The following is a 12,989-nucleotide window of genomic DNA, read 5'->3' on the forward strand; positions in this document are numbered from 1 at the left end:
TACACACGTCCATACATCAACACATTCACTCACTCACGTACGTATGTGTATATATATGTGTACAGACGTGATTGTGGATGACTTCTTGTGAAATAGATAAACAGACAAGGTTCTCTTTCGTTGCCAAACAAAAATAAAAACTACATTTCAGATCCCAGTGGCCAAGAAAAATCTCGGCCCGGCAGAATTTGAGCAGGAATACGCGAGTTACCCGGGGCATTTGATCGATGTGCTACTGCACACTGCTGATGAGACTCGCAGAAGACGAAGCCAGCTCACAGTTCGCCTGCGTAGATAGGCTGATGCTGGGAAATATTGATCAACGAAGCCCAAAGGCTGAGGAGGTGCATCTTATGATGAAGGGTTGCATTGTACTATCCACTTCAGTCGGATGTGTGTGTGCATGTTCGCGTGCCATGCTACGAACCCGGTGACCCGAGGTTCGATTCCTGCTCACGGCTACCGCCAGTGACGATTATCTGAATCGTTCCTGCGCCTCCACCTAGGTCGACTCGGCCTCAAGTGAGTACCCGGTATGGTGTGTAAACATCGTGTGCCGTGCCAGCAGCCATCGTAGGTGCTCGCTAACAGCACTTGTCTGTTAAGTCTATACGGGGGATCTTTGTTTGCGTCTTATTTCCGGAATTTATTTCTTAACTGGGGAATATGGTTTTGTTTAATTAGACATTTGGTCAACCAAACAAACCCCTATCAGTTTATTTGATACATATATACATATACTCATACACAGCTATGCGCTAATGCACTTTATATACAGAGTAGAGTAAGAGCTACCGACTTTTTCAATAAATTAATGCTCGGATGCAGCCGATAGTGAATTATCTGAGTCTTTGCTCACAATGCCGTGTACAATCTGATGCCGTTATCATAATAGTAAAGCACGTGTATCGTCTATTTGTAGGTTTGTTATTAAATGTGTTACTCTGTTAGATGATGTGAAATCAATCAAAATTATCTTAATCAAATCAAGCCGCCGATAGTTCGATCTCGTGATGTGGAACGAGGATGCTGTATCCGATGAGACGGTGGTTCTGCATTGGATTTAGCGAGGGTTGTGTGTTGGATGTGACGAGATTTCTGGATCCAATGAGACGATGCTGTACTGGATGTGAAGGGTGTTCTGTATCAGCAATACAAGGTTTTTTTTCTTTCGCACAAAACAAGTTCACAATACAATAAAATAAGAAAAGCACAATTCAAAGCAGTCAAATTTAAACCGGTTTATCTGAAATGTATTTTCTTGTGAATCTAACCTGGCTCTGGTAATCAACAATTCATTGCATAGAACATAGATTTTTACTCATCAGACAGTTATTTTACTTATCAGTAGACAAAGCACATGTATGCAAATATATTTCCGAATTAAAGCGACAATAGCGGTGTAATCATGTTACGCACACCAACGATGCAATAAAATTGTAACCTTTACCAACGTTTTGCCAAGTGTGCCTCAAATATTGCCGGCTTTTACACTATGAGACCTCCTTTACCAGTGGCAAAATATAGTAGTAGGTTTTTACCCTTTAAACTGGTACAAAACTGACACCTTTATACAAGGCATCATGTTTGCAATAACCACAACACAAGTAGTCAAAATGCAAACAAAAAAAAACAACTCTGTACGCCTTTTGGTGTTATCTGGTCCAACACCAATGGAGACTAGGCTCTAAGGACAGTGCATATTATTATCATTATCAGAGTTGTTTTTTTGTTTGCATTTTGACTACTTGTGTTGTGGTTATTGCAAACATGATGCCTTGTGTAAAGGTGTCAGTTTTGTACCAGTTTAAAGGGTAAAAACCTACTACTATATATTGCCGGCTTGTTTTCAATTGACGTGCCGCGTTTTGTATTTATTCGGAACGTCTCGCCGAGTCTCAAGAAACCGTTCACAGGAGAGAGATCCGACCGTGTGCATGAAGATGGATTGTGACATCGCAGGCCCATGAATGACGGGTGATGACATCCAGCAGTGGAGAGTGAAACAGGCAGATAATAAAAGTCACCCTTCTGGCAGAAGCTTGGGGCCAATTACAGTTGTACAGTGTTATTCGCGGTGATTTGCAACGACAATGTCGTAATTTAAACGAACAATGCTGCTGTAAAATGTGATTTACATTGTAGTATAATTTGGGCAGTTTTCTGGCTGTGCCTAGCCGTGAGGTCAACGCAGTGTGACCTCCGTCCGTGCCGCTCAAAAAACGAAGTGTGCGCGTTGTGGGGGCGCTTGCAAATCGCTTTAAAATCTCTTTTCTCACCAACGAAGCTTCGGACTCAGGTGGGACACCCCAGGAAGCACCGCTTCTGTTTTTTTGCGTTTATTTTGTTGTGCTTCCCCTGCACCGCCGATTGGCACGGTTGGCTACGTACGGTGCGAAAGAAGTTCAATGCACATACGTAGCTACAAGAGAAGAACTTTGGGTTACGCATCTCTCGTAACGCCACCAGGACGAGCGCGAATTCTAAGAGGCATCGCGCGACTTTTTAAAGCCTTTATATTAAGTTCACTTGCTTGCTTGCTTAGGACCGTGCAAATCTTTCGGTCGTTTTTTAACCCACTTCCCGTGATCCAATCGAGCTGACATTTTCCACACAGACTCATTGTGCGTGACAATGTTCGTGAAAAATGTTTTGCTAAATTTTACACTTATTAGGACAAAAATATTATATTTAATTACCAATTGCTTAATGCTGCCATGCAATCATCTGACCCATCGGTGGCAGCCATCTCAATCCAGAGGACGAGAGGACTCTAGCCGCCACGCATATAAAGTATTTATAGTGAAAAACTTAGTTTTTACGGGTTATACTTGTTATTGGCTAAGTCTGCCGAACAGGCTCGCGCATACGGGGGTAATGCTATTCCATTTGTCCAATGAAGACGGTGTTCCATCGTGTTTGTCCTACACTTGGCCATGCTGCATAACTCGACGTTCAGTGGATTTTCCTGCCAGTAGCTCAATGAGTGCTGTATTTCACCAGTAACGAGGTTACCTTACAATGTCTAAATGTAGAGCTGGGTGTAGTACGGTTTGTAGAGCATCGGTGCTCTTCCTTGTTTTGAGAACCTGAGTTTCAGTCCTCATGGCCAGGGTCAATTTCACATCACCAACACCAGCACCACCACTAACAATGACGGCAAAACCACCATCGTCATCACCACTATGAAAGTTGCCGCCACCATTATTACGACCATTGTTACTCCCACTACTATAACCACCACTAACAAACAACGCCACCATCATAACCACCATTACTCTCGCCAAATAACCAAACACTATATCACTACCACCACAATTCATCTCTGTACCAGAACATCATTCATCAACCGTGCAATGTTTCATTGTTGCCTCTCCGATGTGTTTTCGGGTTGTTACCGCGTGTTGTTCAACACAACATCTGGCATTTCGCGACACGCGCCTCGAGTTTCTTCAAGAAATGAACTTAATTGGATGCCGAGCAACGCGCGGTAGGACGTGGAAACACATCGGACCATGTCAACGGACAGCAGCAGCACCGTGGGTTTGATTATTGTGAAATGGCACGTCCAAACAGCATCAGATAAGTGTACTGTATAAGAGCTTTACGGATAAAGGCACAGTAATCCGATGGACTCCGAGTCATGACATTGCTGGGGACTCAAAGGGATGACCCCAAAGCTGCTTACCGAAATGCTTCATGCGCACTCAACATTACGCACAGAAGTCGCACATATCAAGATCCGCACGGCGCACGAGGGGGGGGGGGATGTAGCACCACGATGGCGAGATGTCAACTACCTTGCCTGGCATACAGGAGGTTGTGGGTTCGATCCCGACCCTGACCCTTGTATGTTTGGAGTTTGCGTGTTCTCCCCGTGGTCGCGTGGATTTTTCTCCGGGTCTGTGGCACCACTCCCCAAACGCATGCAAAGACCCTACATAGGCTGTTGGGGCAAGCGTTGCTAGCACAGTGTTAGCACTGAGAGGAATGATAGTGGTGCAGTGGACAGAGCACTGCTCTAGGAATCTGGCGACCTGGGTTGGATTCCCAGCCTCGGCAAACATCAGCGACGAGCAGAGCCGTCCATAGGGGGGTGCGGGGCTCTCCCCGGCGCCTTAAACTAAACCTGAAGTATTACATCTGACATTGTGACGTCGAAGCGCAGGACCCCACCCCCAAAGTGCGGGGCCCGGGGCTGTCGCCCAGGTGACGAGTGATACCAGCAACGTGTGTAAAAATCGGCACCGGGGAAGCAAAGACGGCCTTCAAGGGTGGTCACGAGAGTATATAAAGTAAACCCATGTTTCTTATACCCTGCACAGACTATTGGGGCAATTCCTGTAGCAAGCACATATGAATGCCGACACGGTACAAGAGGGTGTAGGTGGCCAGAACAACGCCCGGCTGCCTTTGTCTCCCCAGTGTTGGTCTTTACACACTGCACCATGTACTCATTTGAGGCTGATGGTTGGTGAACCTGTGCGAACCGTGGAGAACTCTGGGTTGGGCAGGCGTCATAGTGACGTTGGAGAGATGCCCGCAAATAGCAAGAGAATAAACAATAGTGATATAGTAATAGGGTTTTACCCTTTCAACTGGTACAAAAACTGACACCTTTATACAAGGCATCATGTTTGCAATAACCACAACACAAGCAGTCAAAATGCAAACAAAAAGAAACAACTCTGATAATTTCATGGGACCTCTTTTGCCAGTACCAAAATATACTAATAGGGGTTTTCCCCTTTTTTCTGGCAACACAACTGACACCTTTTGCAAGGAATCATGTCTACATTAACCACAATACCTGTAGTCAAATGCAAACAAAAACAACACTCTGGTAATTTATGCATTGTCTTTGAAACTGATTGGTCCACACCAGAGACAGCTTTCTTTGGAGCCTCGTCTCATATGGTGTTCGCCTTTTGGCGTCATCTAGTCGAACACCATATGAGACGAGCTCCAAAGAAAGCTGTCTCTGGTGTGGACCAATCAGTTTCAAAGACAATGCATAAATTACCAGTGTTGTTTTTTGTTTGTATTTGACTGCAGGTATTGTGGTTAATGTAGACATGATTCCTTGCAAAAGGTGTCAGTTGTGTTGCCAGAAAAAAGGGGAAACCCCTATTAGTAAACTCTGATAATGATAATGATATGCACTGTCCTTGAAGTTGATTGGTCCACACCCGAGACAGCTTTTCTTAGACCAACAATGGCATGTGAATGCACGTATTGCAATAGCCCCCTAGGTTGTCTTTGGGGGGGCAAGGGGGGGTTCTGATGTTCTGTTAGGGGTGGTAAACACCCCCTTAAAGGGGGGGGGGGTATCTACATAAAAATATGTAAGCAATCTATGTGTAGTGTTGTTTTACTACCTTGCATGCAGTATCGTGACAGGACGCGATTACTATTCCGTATATACAAGACTGCTTAATATACAACTTTCCAAATGCACCATCTGCCACGATCTATACACTTGTGGGCGAGGCTGGCCCCTTCCTCCCCCGAGCAGTTCGCCGTCTCTCGGGGTCTTGCTATTGCAAGGATCCGCGTGGATCCCGCAACTCGGATCGACTTCATCGCTCATCTCGGCAAGTTGGAGACGGGGCGGGGGGGGTGATTGATGTCCTCTCGCGCGTGTTGGCTCTTCCTCTGCTGCCACCTGCCGGAAGCCCTCTTCCAACACCATCGCCCCGTCATAAGCTCTCGCCATAAGGGGCCGTCCATAAATGACGTCACGCACCTAGGGCGGGGGGGTGGGTCAGACATTTGTTACGATGTGTGACGAGGGGGGGGGGGGGTTGAGAAATGTGACGTCACATCAAAATGCGCAACTTTAAATAAATATAGACAACACGTTCTACTTAATTAAATAGACTTTTTAATAAATGTTTTCTCCTACAACATCAGAGTGCAGCGCCACATTAAATACGCACTACAATGACAATAATTTAAAGCGATTTGAAGCATCTTTTATTTTTTGGGGGGGGGGTGGGGGCAGAGCTTTGTGACGTCATATTTGTGGGGGGGGGTGTCTGACTTTTTGTGACGCCGTGTGACGAGCGGGGGGGGGGGTCAAAAATCGTCAAAAATCGCGTGACGTCATTGTAGTGCGTATTTAATGTGGCGCTGCACTCTGATGTTGTAGGAGAAAACATTTATTAAAAAGACAATTTAATTAAGTAGAACGTGTTGTCTATATTTATTTAAAGTTGCGCATTTTGATGTGATGTCAAATGTCTCAAACCCCCCCCCCCCTCGTCACACATTGTCACAAATGTCTGACCCCCTTCTCCTAGATGCGTGACGTCATTTATGGACGGCCCCCTTATCAGTTCCCTACCTTATTACAGACCAATGCAGACCTTATTGGTCACCCCGTGCCCTTATAAATCTCAACGTTCATCCCACACAGTCCCATCACAAGGGACAAACACAAATAGACAATTAAAATACTCTTAGGTTTTTTCGGTAAAGTCACGTAGGTAAAAATAAAAATTATAGAAATAATAATAGAAATTATTTTATTAAAAAAAATAATACAAATTATAGAAATAATAATATAAATTATTTTATTTCTATTATTATTTATTATTATTCTTCTTTTTTACCTACGTGACTTTACCGAAAAAAAACCTAAGAGTATAAATCCTTGCAGTCACGAAAGCTTCAAATCTAGAAGAGACAATTAAAATGTTGCCCGTATTGAAACGGCTGTTCGCCGTATGGACCTAAAAACTCAATTTCCCTGTACAGGAACACGGATGAAGCGCATGGGTTCACGGCTGTGATTAACACTTTCTTTTTAAATCCACCAGAATAGTGCAATGCAATTACATCACAACTATTGGCATGACACGCGCGCTTATAGACACTACGCATTCATTCAAACAGCGTCACCACGTGGACGAAGCCGATTAACTTACCATTGGTGTGACTGCACACACGTGCGTGGTACAGTAACTGTAGTTTTGTCTATTTTTGGGGAGGGAGGTTATATAGTATCTATATTTACACGTAACCCACAGCCTTGTATATAATATAGTGGTTTGTTTAGCTATACGACGACACCGGTGACTTTGTATTCCATTCACAACGTAAATAATTTTCATTGGCTAAACATAACACTCTATTACTACTACAGCCAGTACATACTACCAGAGGTGGGACAAAGTCATTGTTATGCAAGTCCAAGTCGAGTTGCAAGTCTTTGTACATTTTGCCGAGTCGAGTCTGAAGTCATCAAATTCATGACTCGAGTCTGACTCGAGTCCAAGTCACATGACTCGAGTCCACACCTCTGCATACTACTGTAGTTACTGCTATAGAATCGATATTATTATCGAGTCTGTAGATATTACTCCTGTCAGTAGATACTACTATGGTCAGTAAATACTACTCCAGTCAGTAGATACTACTGTAGAGTCAGTAGATACTAGTATAGTCAGTGTATACTACTTTAGTCGGTAGTTACTACTATAGAGTCGGTAGATACTACTGTAGAGTCAGCAGATACTACTATAGAGTTAGTAGTTACTACTATACTGTAGAGTCGGTAGTTACTACTATAGAGTCAGCAGATACTACTATAGAGTCAGCAGAGTCAGTAGATATTCCTGTAAAGTCAGTAGTTACTACTGTAGGGTCAATAGCTATTACTATGCAGTCAGTAGATACTACTGTAGAGCCAGATACTACTATAGAGTCACTAGACACTACTGACTCTATAGTATGTAGGATGCATTTCTTTCTAGATTTGAAGCTTTCGTGACTGCAAGGACACGATCAGAGATATGACGTCATATTCTTAGGTTTTTTCGGTAAAGTCAAAAACATAAGAATATGACGTCTAATCTCTGATCGTGTCCTTGCAGTCACGAAAGCTTCAAATCTAGAATTAATACCCTCTACGGGGAGGAATTTCACCTATCTGTTAGAGTTTTTAACAGACGAGACAAGAAGTCACAGCTTCTCGAGACGCTGGCCTTCCTCAAGAGATGACCTACGTGACTTTACCGAAAAAACCTAAGAATATGTAGGATGTGTAGGAATATATGCCTATGGGGGTGGGGGGGGGTTAAAAATATTGTTTGAGGGGGGGTCGACAATTTTCGGAAATCTTTTATATCAACTATTTGCCCGCCACTTTCTATAACTTTTTGATTCAGGACTTCTTCCAGCCTCTTGTAATTGTGTTGTTGGACAGACAAAACGGAACGCCGGGCTCTCACAATAGCTTAGTACTTGTATATGTGTGTATGTTGTTTCTAAGACAAGTTTTGAAATATATTTTTCCCTCGCCCAACGTCGGGCACTTCCCGCTAGTAAGCGATATCATGCAGGATTTTTTTGTTATTATCTTCGAGCGTCTTTTTTTTATCCAGAGAAAAGTTATAGCGCAAGGCGCTTATCAACACTATGAATTGTACACGTACCCAAAAACACGTGGGGCCGCCGGCTTCCAAAGGCGGCGGTGGCACCGCGCTCTTATCCGCACTGCGAATTCTTAAACATCTTGGGTGGGCGGGGCTTAGGGGGGCGGGGCCTTCGCGAAGCGTGACGTCACGCCGCCTTATCCGCCCTACGGATTATAAACGCCCATCATCGCGGTTACGTCACGCCGCGCTTATCTGCACTGCGCTTTACAAACAGCGATTCATTCGTGTGCAACGGCCGAGCCGGTGCTGCTGCCCGACCGACGCGCTTTGCTCCGTTTTTAATATTCGACACGAAATACCACAAACTTTTATTTTCCTACTTTATGCGAGGCTTTAAAAAAAAATCTCAGGGCGCCGTATTGCGTCTGGTAACATTCGTTCTCAAAGAGAGAGAAGAAAACCCCCCCAGGGAGTATTTTGTAATAGTTTAAAAAGGAGATAAATTTGAGAGGCGCGAGTTTCGTCGCCGATAATCGAGGAGGAGGCGGAGGACGACGACCCACGTGGAGGGAGACGGCGAGAGGCAACAACAACTACCACCGCTGCTGCCAGATTCGACTTGCAGGGGCACAGAGAGAGAGATAGAGGGGGCAAGGCCGGTGAGAGCAAAGCGAAGCAAGGGGCAGGTTGGGGCTAGAGAGAGGTGTTATAGTGTGCGTGTGGGCAGCATTGTGTGTGTGTGGGAGAGCGGGTGGGCAGCATTGTGTGTGTGTGGGAGAGCGGGTGGGCAGCATTGTGTGTGTGTGGGAGAGCGGGTGGGCAGCATTGTGTGTGTGGGAGAGCGGGTGGGCAGCATTGTGTGTGTGAGTGGGCAGCATTGTGTGTGTGTGAGCAGCATTGTGTGTGTGTGGGAGAGCGGGTGGGCAGCATTGTGTGAGTGGGCAGCATTGTGTGTGTGTGAGCAGCATTGTGTGTGTGTGGGAGAGCGGGTGGGCAGCATTGTGTGTGTGGGAGAGCGGGTGGGCAGCATTGTGTGTGTGAGTGGGCAGCATTGTGTGTGTGTGAGCAGCATTGTGTGTGTGTGGGAGAGCGGGTGGGCAGCATTGTGTGAGTGGGCAGCATTGTGTGTGTGTGAGCAGCATTGTGTGTGTGTGAGAGAGCGGGTGGGCAGCATTGTGTGTGTGTGTGTGGGAGAGCGGGTGGGCAGCATTGTGTGTGTGTGTGTGTGGGAGAGCGGGTGGGCAGCATTGTGTGTGTGTGTGTGTGGGAGAGCGGGTGGGCAGCATTGTGTGTGTGTGTGTGGGAGAGCGGGTGGGCAGCATTGTGTGTGTGGGCAGCATTGTGTGTGTGGGCAGCAGTGTGTGTGGGAGCTGGTGGGCAGCAGTGTGTGTGTGTGAGCAGCATTGTGTGTGTGGGCAGCATTGTGTGTGTGAGCAGCATTGTGTGTGGGAGCTGGTGGGCAGCAGTGTGTGTGTGTGAGCAGCATTGTGTGTGGGAGCTGGTGGGCAGCAGTGTGTGTGTGTGAGCAGCATTGTGTGTGGGAGCTGGTGGGCAGCAGTGTGTGTGGGCAGCATTGCAAATCCCAGGGAGGGGGCTGGTGGTGGAAGATCGTAGCTGGTCAAGGCATCGATAGGTGAGGGGCTTTATCCCGCATCCGTTAGCAAGGAGGTGGAAAAGCAGAGGAAGCAGGGGGAGGGCGGCATTGGTGTGGGACTCGAGAGAGGAGAGAGGGAGAGAGAGGGGAAGAAGGGGCAACGAGGCGCAGGCAAAAGGCGGTGGTCTGTCGCGAGAGTGATCAGGAGGAGGAGTGGGAGCCATGGCCACGCTGTACCTGGAGGATGGCACTGCCCTGCCGGGGAAGCTATTCGGGGCCTCCAGGAGTGTGGCGGGAGAAGTCGGTGGGTGAATGCTGTTTTTGTGTTTCCTCACACACACATACCACACCAATTGAATTGTACACAAGTTAACGTTAGCTATTGTGTGTTACTTGCGTGAAGTGCCATACGAGGGGTGGCATCACCCGCCCGCATTGGCGAGCGTGGTGAATTATGGCAACCCTCAGCGACGCAACCATGAGTTAATTTTCATCCAGCAGTGGATTGATACAATGGGGTTTTTAACGTAAGTTCCACTGACGACGGTCCGATAGCTTGCCGCGGGTGGCCGTGGCACGCGTGGCATCCGAACCTGTGTTGGGTCTCTGCACTGAGCGCCTTCTGAATTAATTAGCATTGGGAGACAAAGGCGGCCGGGCGCGTGGTGGTTTCGACCACACCGACTCCACCGCCACCACCATTGCCACCACCACCACCACCATTGCCACCACCACCACTGCCACCACCACTGCCCCCTCGTCGTGTCCGGGTTAAGCGCGCTGCGCTACGAACCCGGCGGCCCGAGTTCGAGTCCCACCAGTGACGATTATCTGAACCGGTTCTGGGCCACCCCTGGGTCGACTCGGCCTCAAACGAGTGCCTGCTGGTGCGGTGTGTCGTAAAGATCGCCGCTGGGGAGTCATAGGCTGCCGGCCGTGGTGCTGGCCACCCACCCCCTCGTGCGCTGTGCCGGCCCTTAATAGGTGCTCGCAAACAGCACTTGCACTAACCGGCTGGTCATTCTATACGGGGAGGGGGTCTTTTGTTGTGTGTGCACATGCGGTAACACTGAAATGTTGTTTGTGCGATTTTGATGATGTTTCAAATGCATGAGAGTACCCACGTGTTCTCGTCTGGGACCTTGTGCGGGAGTGTTTTGAGTCGGAACAACAAAGGATTCTGTTTTACTATTTACTTTAAATATTTGTGTGCACCCTGGCTCATTTTACATTAATTCTTTAATTCCATTTCCTCGTTAATAATTGTCTCCGGTTCCGTTGTTGGAACATTTTTGATGTTCTGATGACATTCATGGAACAACAAATGGACAACATTGGTTCAAAGTGTAATACTTTACCGTGAATTATCTCGTGCAGTTGTCTGCATGCCAGTACTTCTCTGATCGCCACAGATTGCGAACTTTACTTTGCCCAGATTCCTCGCACGGTAATTGCCACACAGACCCCTTTGGGGATTGTTTGACCGTACATACTGTCATCAGTTGCGAATTGACCGTGGCCAGGAATTGAACTGGGAATAATTTGCAAATCCCGAGGGCTTGTTTGGCCTTTCACAATTTTACACAATTCTGTAATAGGTGTTACTTGCATATTATTTAACTGTTTTTCGAGATTATTTAAGGTTCGTGCTTTTTGCACGCACAACGTCGAGACGAAGTTTGGACAGCCTGCCTGCAACTTTTTGCACAGAATGGCTTTGTTACTTACTGCAAGTGTAAGTTGGTAGGTTTTTGCTGTTGCGCTGCAGTGTAGCCTCCCAATGAGGTCCTTACGATTTCGCTGCACGTAAATCTCGCGTTCTGAAAACATCTACCCAGCACGTGCTACAACTCGACACGCCACAACAAAGGAATTTTGAGATATTAACAAGACAATGGCTCCGAAAGGAAGTCGTAGTCGATTAAATACAATGTTCCCTACATATGTAGATGAAGAACACCAAGACAAAGAAATGGCACGCTTCTTTGTCACTCAAGAGAATTACAGTTAGCCTGCTTTAACTCCAAATCTCGATGGGGAGGGGGGGGGGATCAACACAACTCATCATTTCTCATGAATTGTTAAATAAAGTCCTATACCTACTGGCCTCTGACATTGGAATGTGGAATTTCCGCTCGATGGAGATTAGTGCTACCCAAATGTTCATCCGAGCTGCGGGACAATTTTGCTTTTGACTTGATAAGAAGAATAGTGAATATTGATTTTTGGACAATTGACCTTTCGCAAGATTATGGCTTACGGGGTTTGGGTCTTCATGAACGGGAAGTGATGGGTTGAGGATTTGTAGTAGAAACTCATGACAAAGAGTGCTCGTGACTCTTTTGGATAAAGCTCATTATTATGAGTGTTTTGGAAAGATTAAATTGTGTTAGTCGGTACATAGAGCCCGAACAAGTAAATGTGGTAGGATGGTACAGATCTGCAGGTGGATAGGATTGGTTTGCTAGCGGTAGGAGTGCTGTTAGGAGATTATTATGATCATAATTTCCTGAATTTAACTTTCCCAGGAAAGCCTTAATGAGGCACAAGATTTGTTTTTCAGGCGGTCCTATGATATCATTTTTGGACCATTTGGTATGGTTTGCTTGTAAGATAAAAACAAACTGCCCTGTAGAAAAGCCTCATGTGCCATGGTGGTTACGATAAAGAAATGGTTCGAGATTGGTGAAAAACTAATTTTCTCTACTTTTCTCTTCAGTAGTTTACCCTCTTTACAACACCAGTCATTGTAAATGTGTAGTCTGGACAGGAATTGGTTGTGCCACCATAAAAATCGATCTGCTTGAGCTTGTCATCACGATCAGCCATTGTCTATCCACCACTGGATGAAGGCCTCTTCAAGCCATCGCCAGCTGTCAATTACCATTATGCCGAGTCTATGAAAGGCATTTGACCGAGTGGAAATTGGGAGCTATAGATTTTACCGAATAGCTATTTGCAAATGCACAATGTAAAGCTGATTAAAAAAGGGGAGACAAAATACTTTGTGGCAC

General features: G+C 46.2%; 1 protein-coding gene across 1 annotated transcript in view; it reads left to right on the top strand.

Moving 5' to 3' along the window:
- Window positions 1–8,678: 8,678 nt before the first annotated feature.
- The window catches only part of LOC133347615 (CAD protein-like), a 42,335-nt gene continuing 38,024 nt past the window's right edge, over window positions 8,679–12,989 (top strand). The window contains 2 exon segments of the mRNA XM_061560039.1: window positions 8,679–9,040; window positions 10,172–10,279. Coding sequence (XP_061416023.1) covers window positions 10,198–10,279 — 82 coding nt within the window. The 5' untranslated portion in view covers window positions 8,679–9,040; window positions 10,172–10,197.

Source organism: Lethenteron reissneri, chromosome 26 (assembly GCF_015708825.2).
Source record: "Lethenteron reissneri isolate LAM-NWPU_2019-01 chromosome 26, ASM1570882v1, whole genome shotgun sequence".
In the NCBI taxonomy this organism is placed as follows: domain Eukaryota; kingdom Metazoa; phylum Chordata; class Hyperoartia; order Petromyzontiformes; family Petromyzontidae; genus Lethenteron; species Lethenteron reissneri.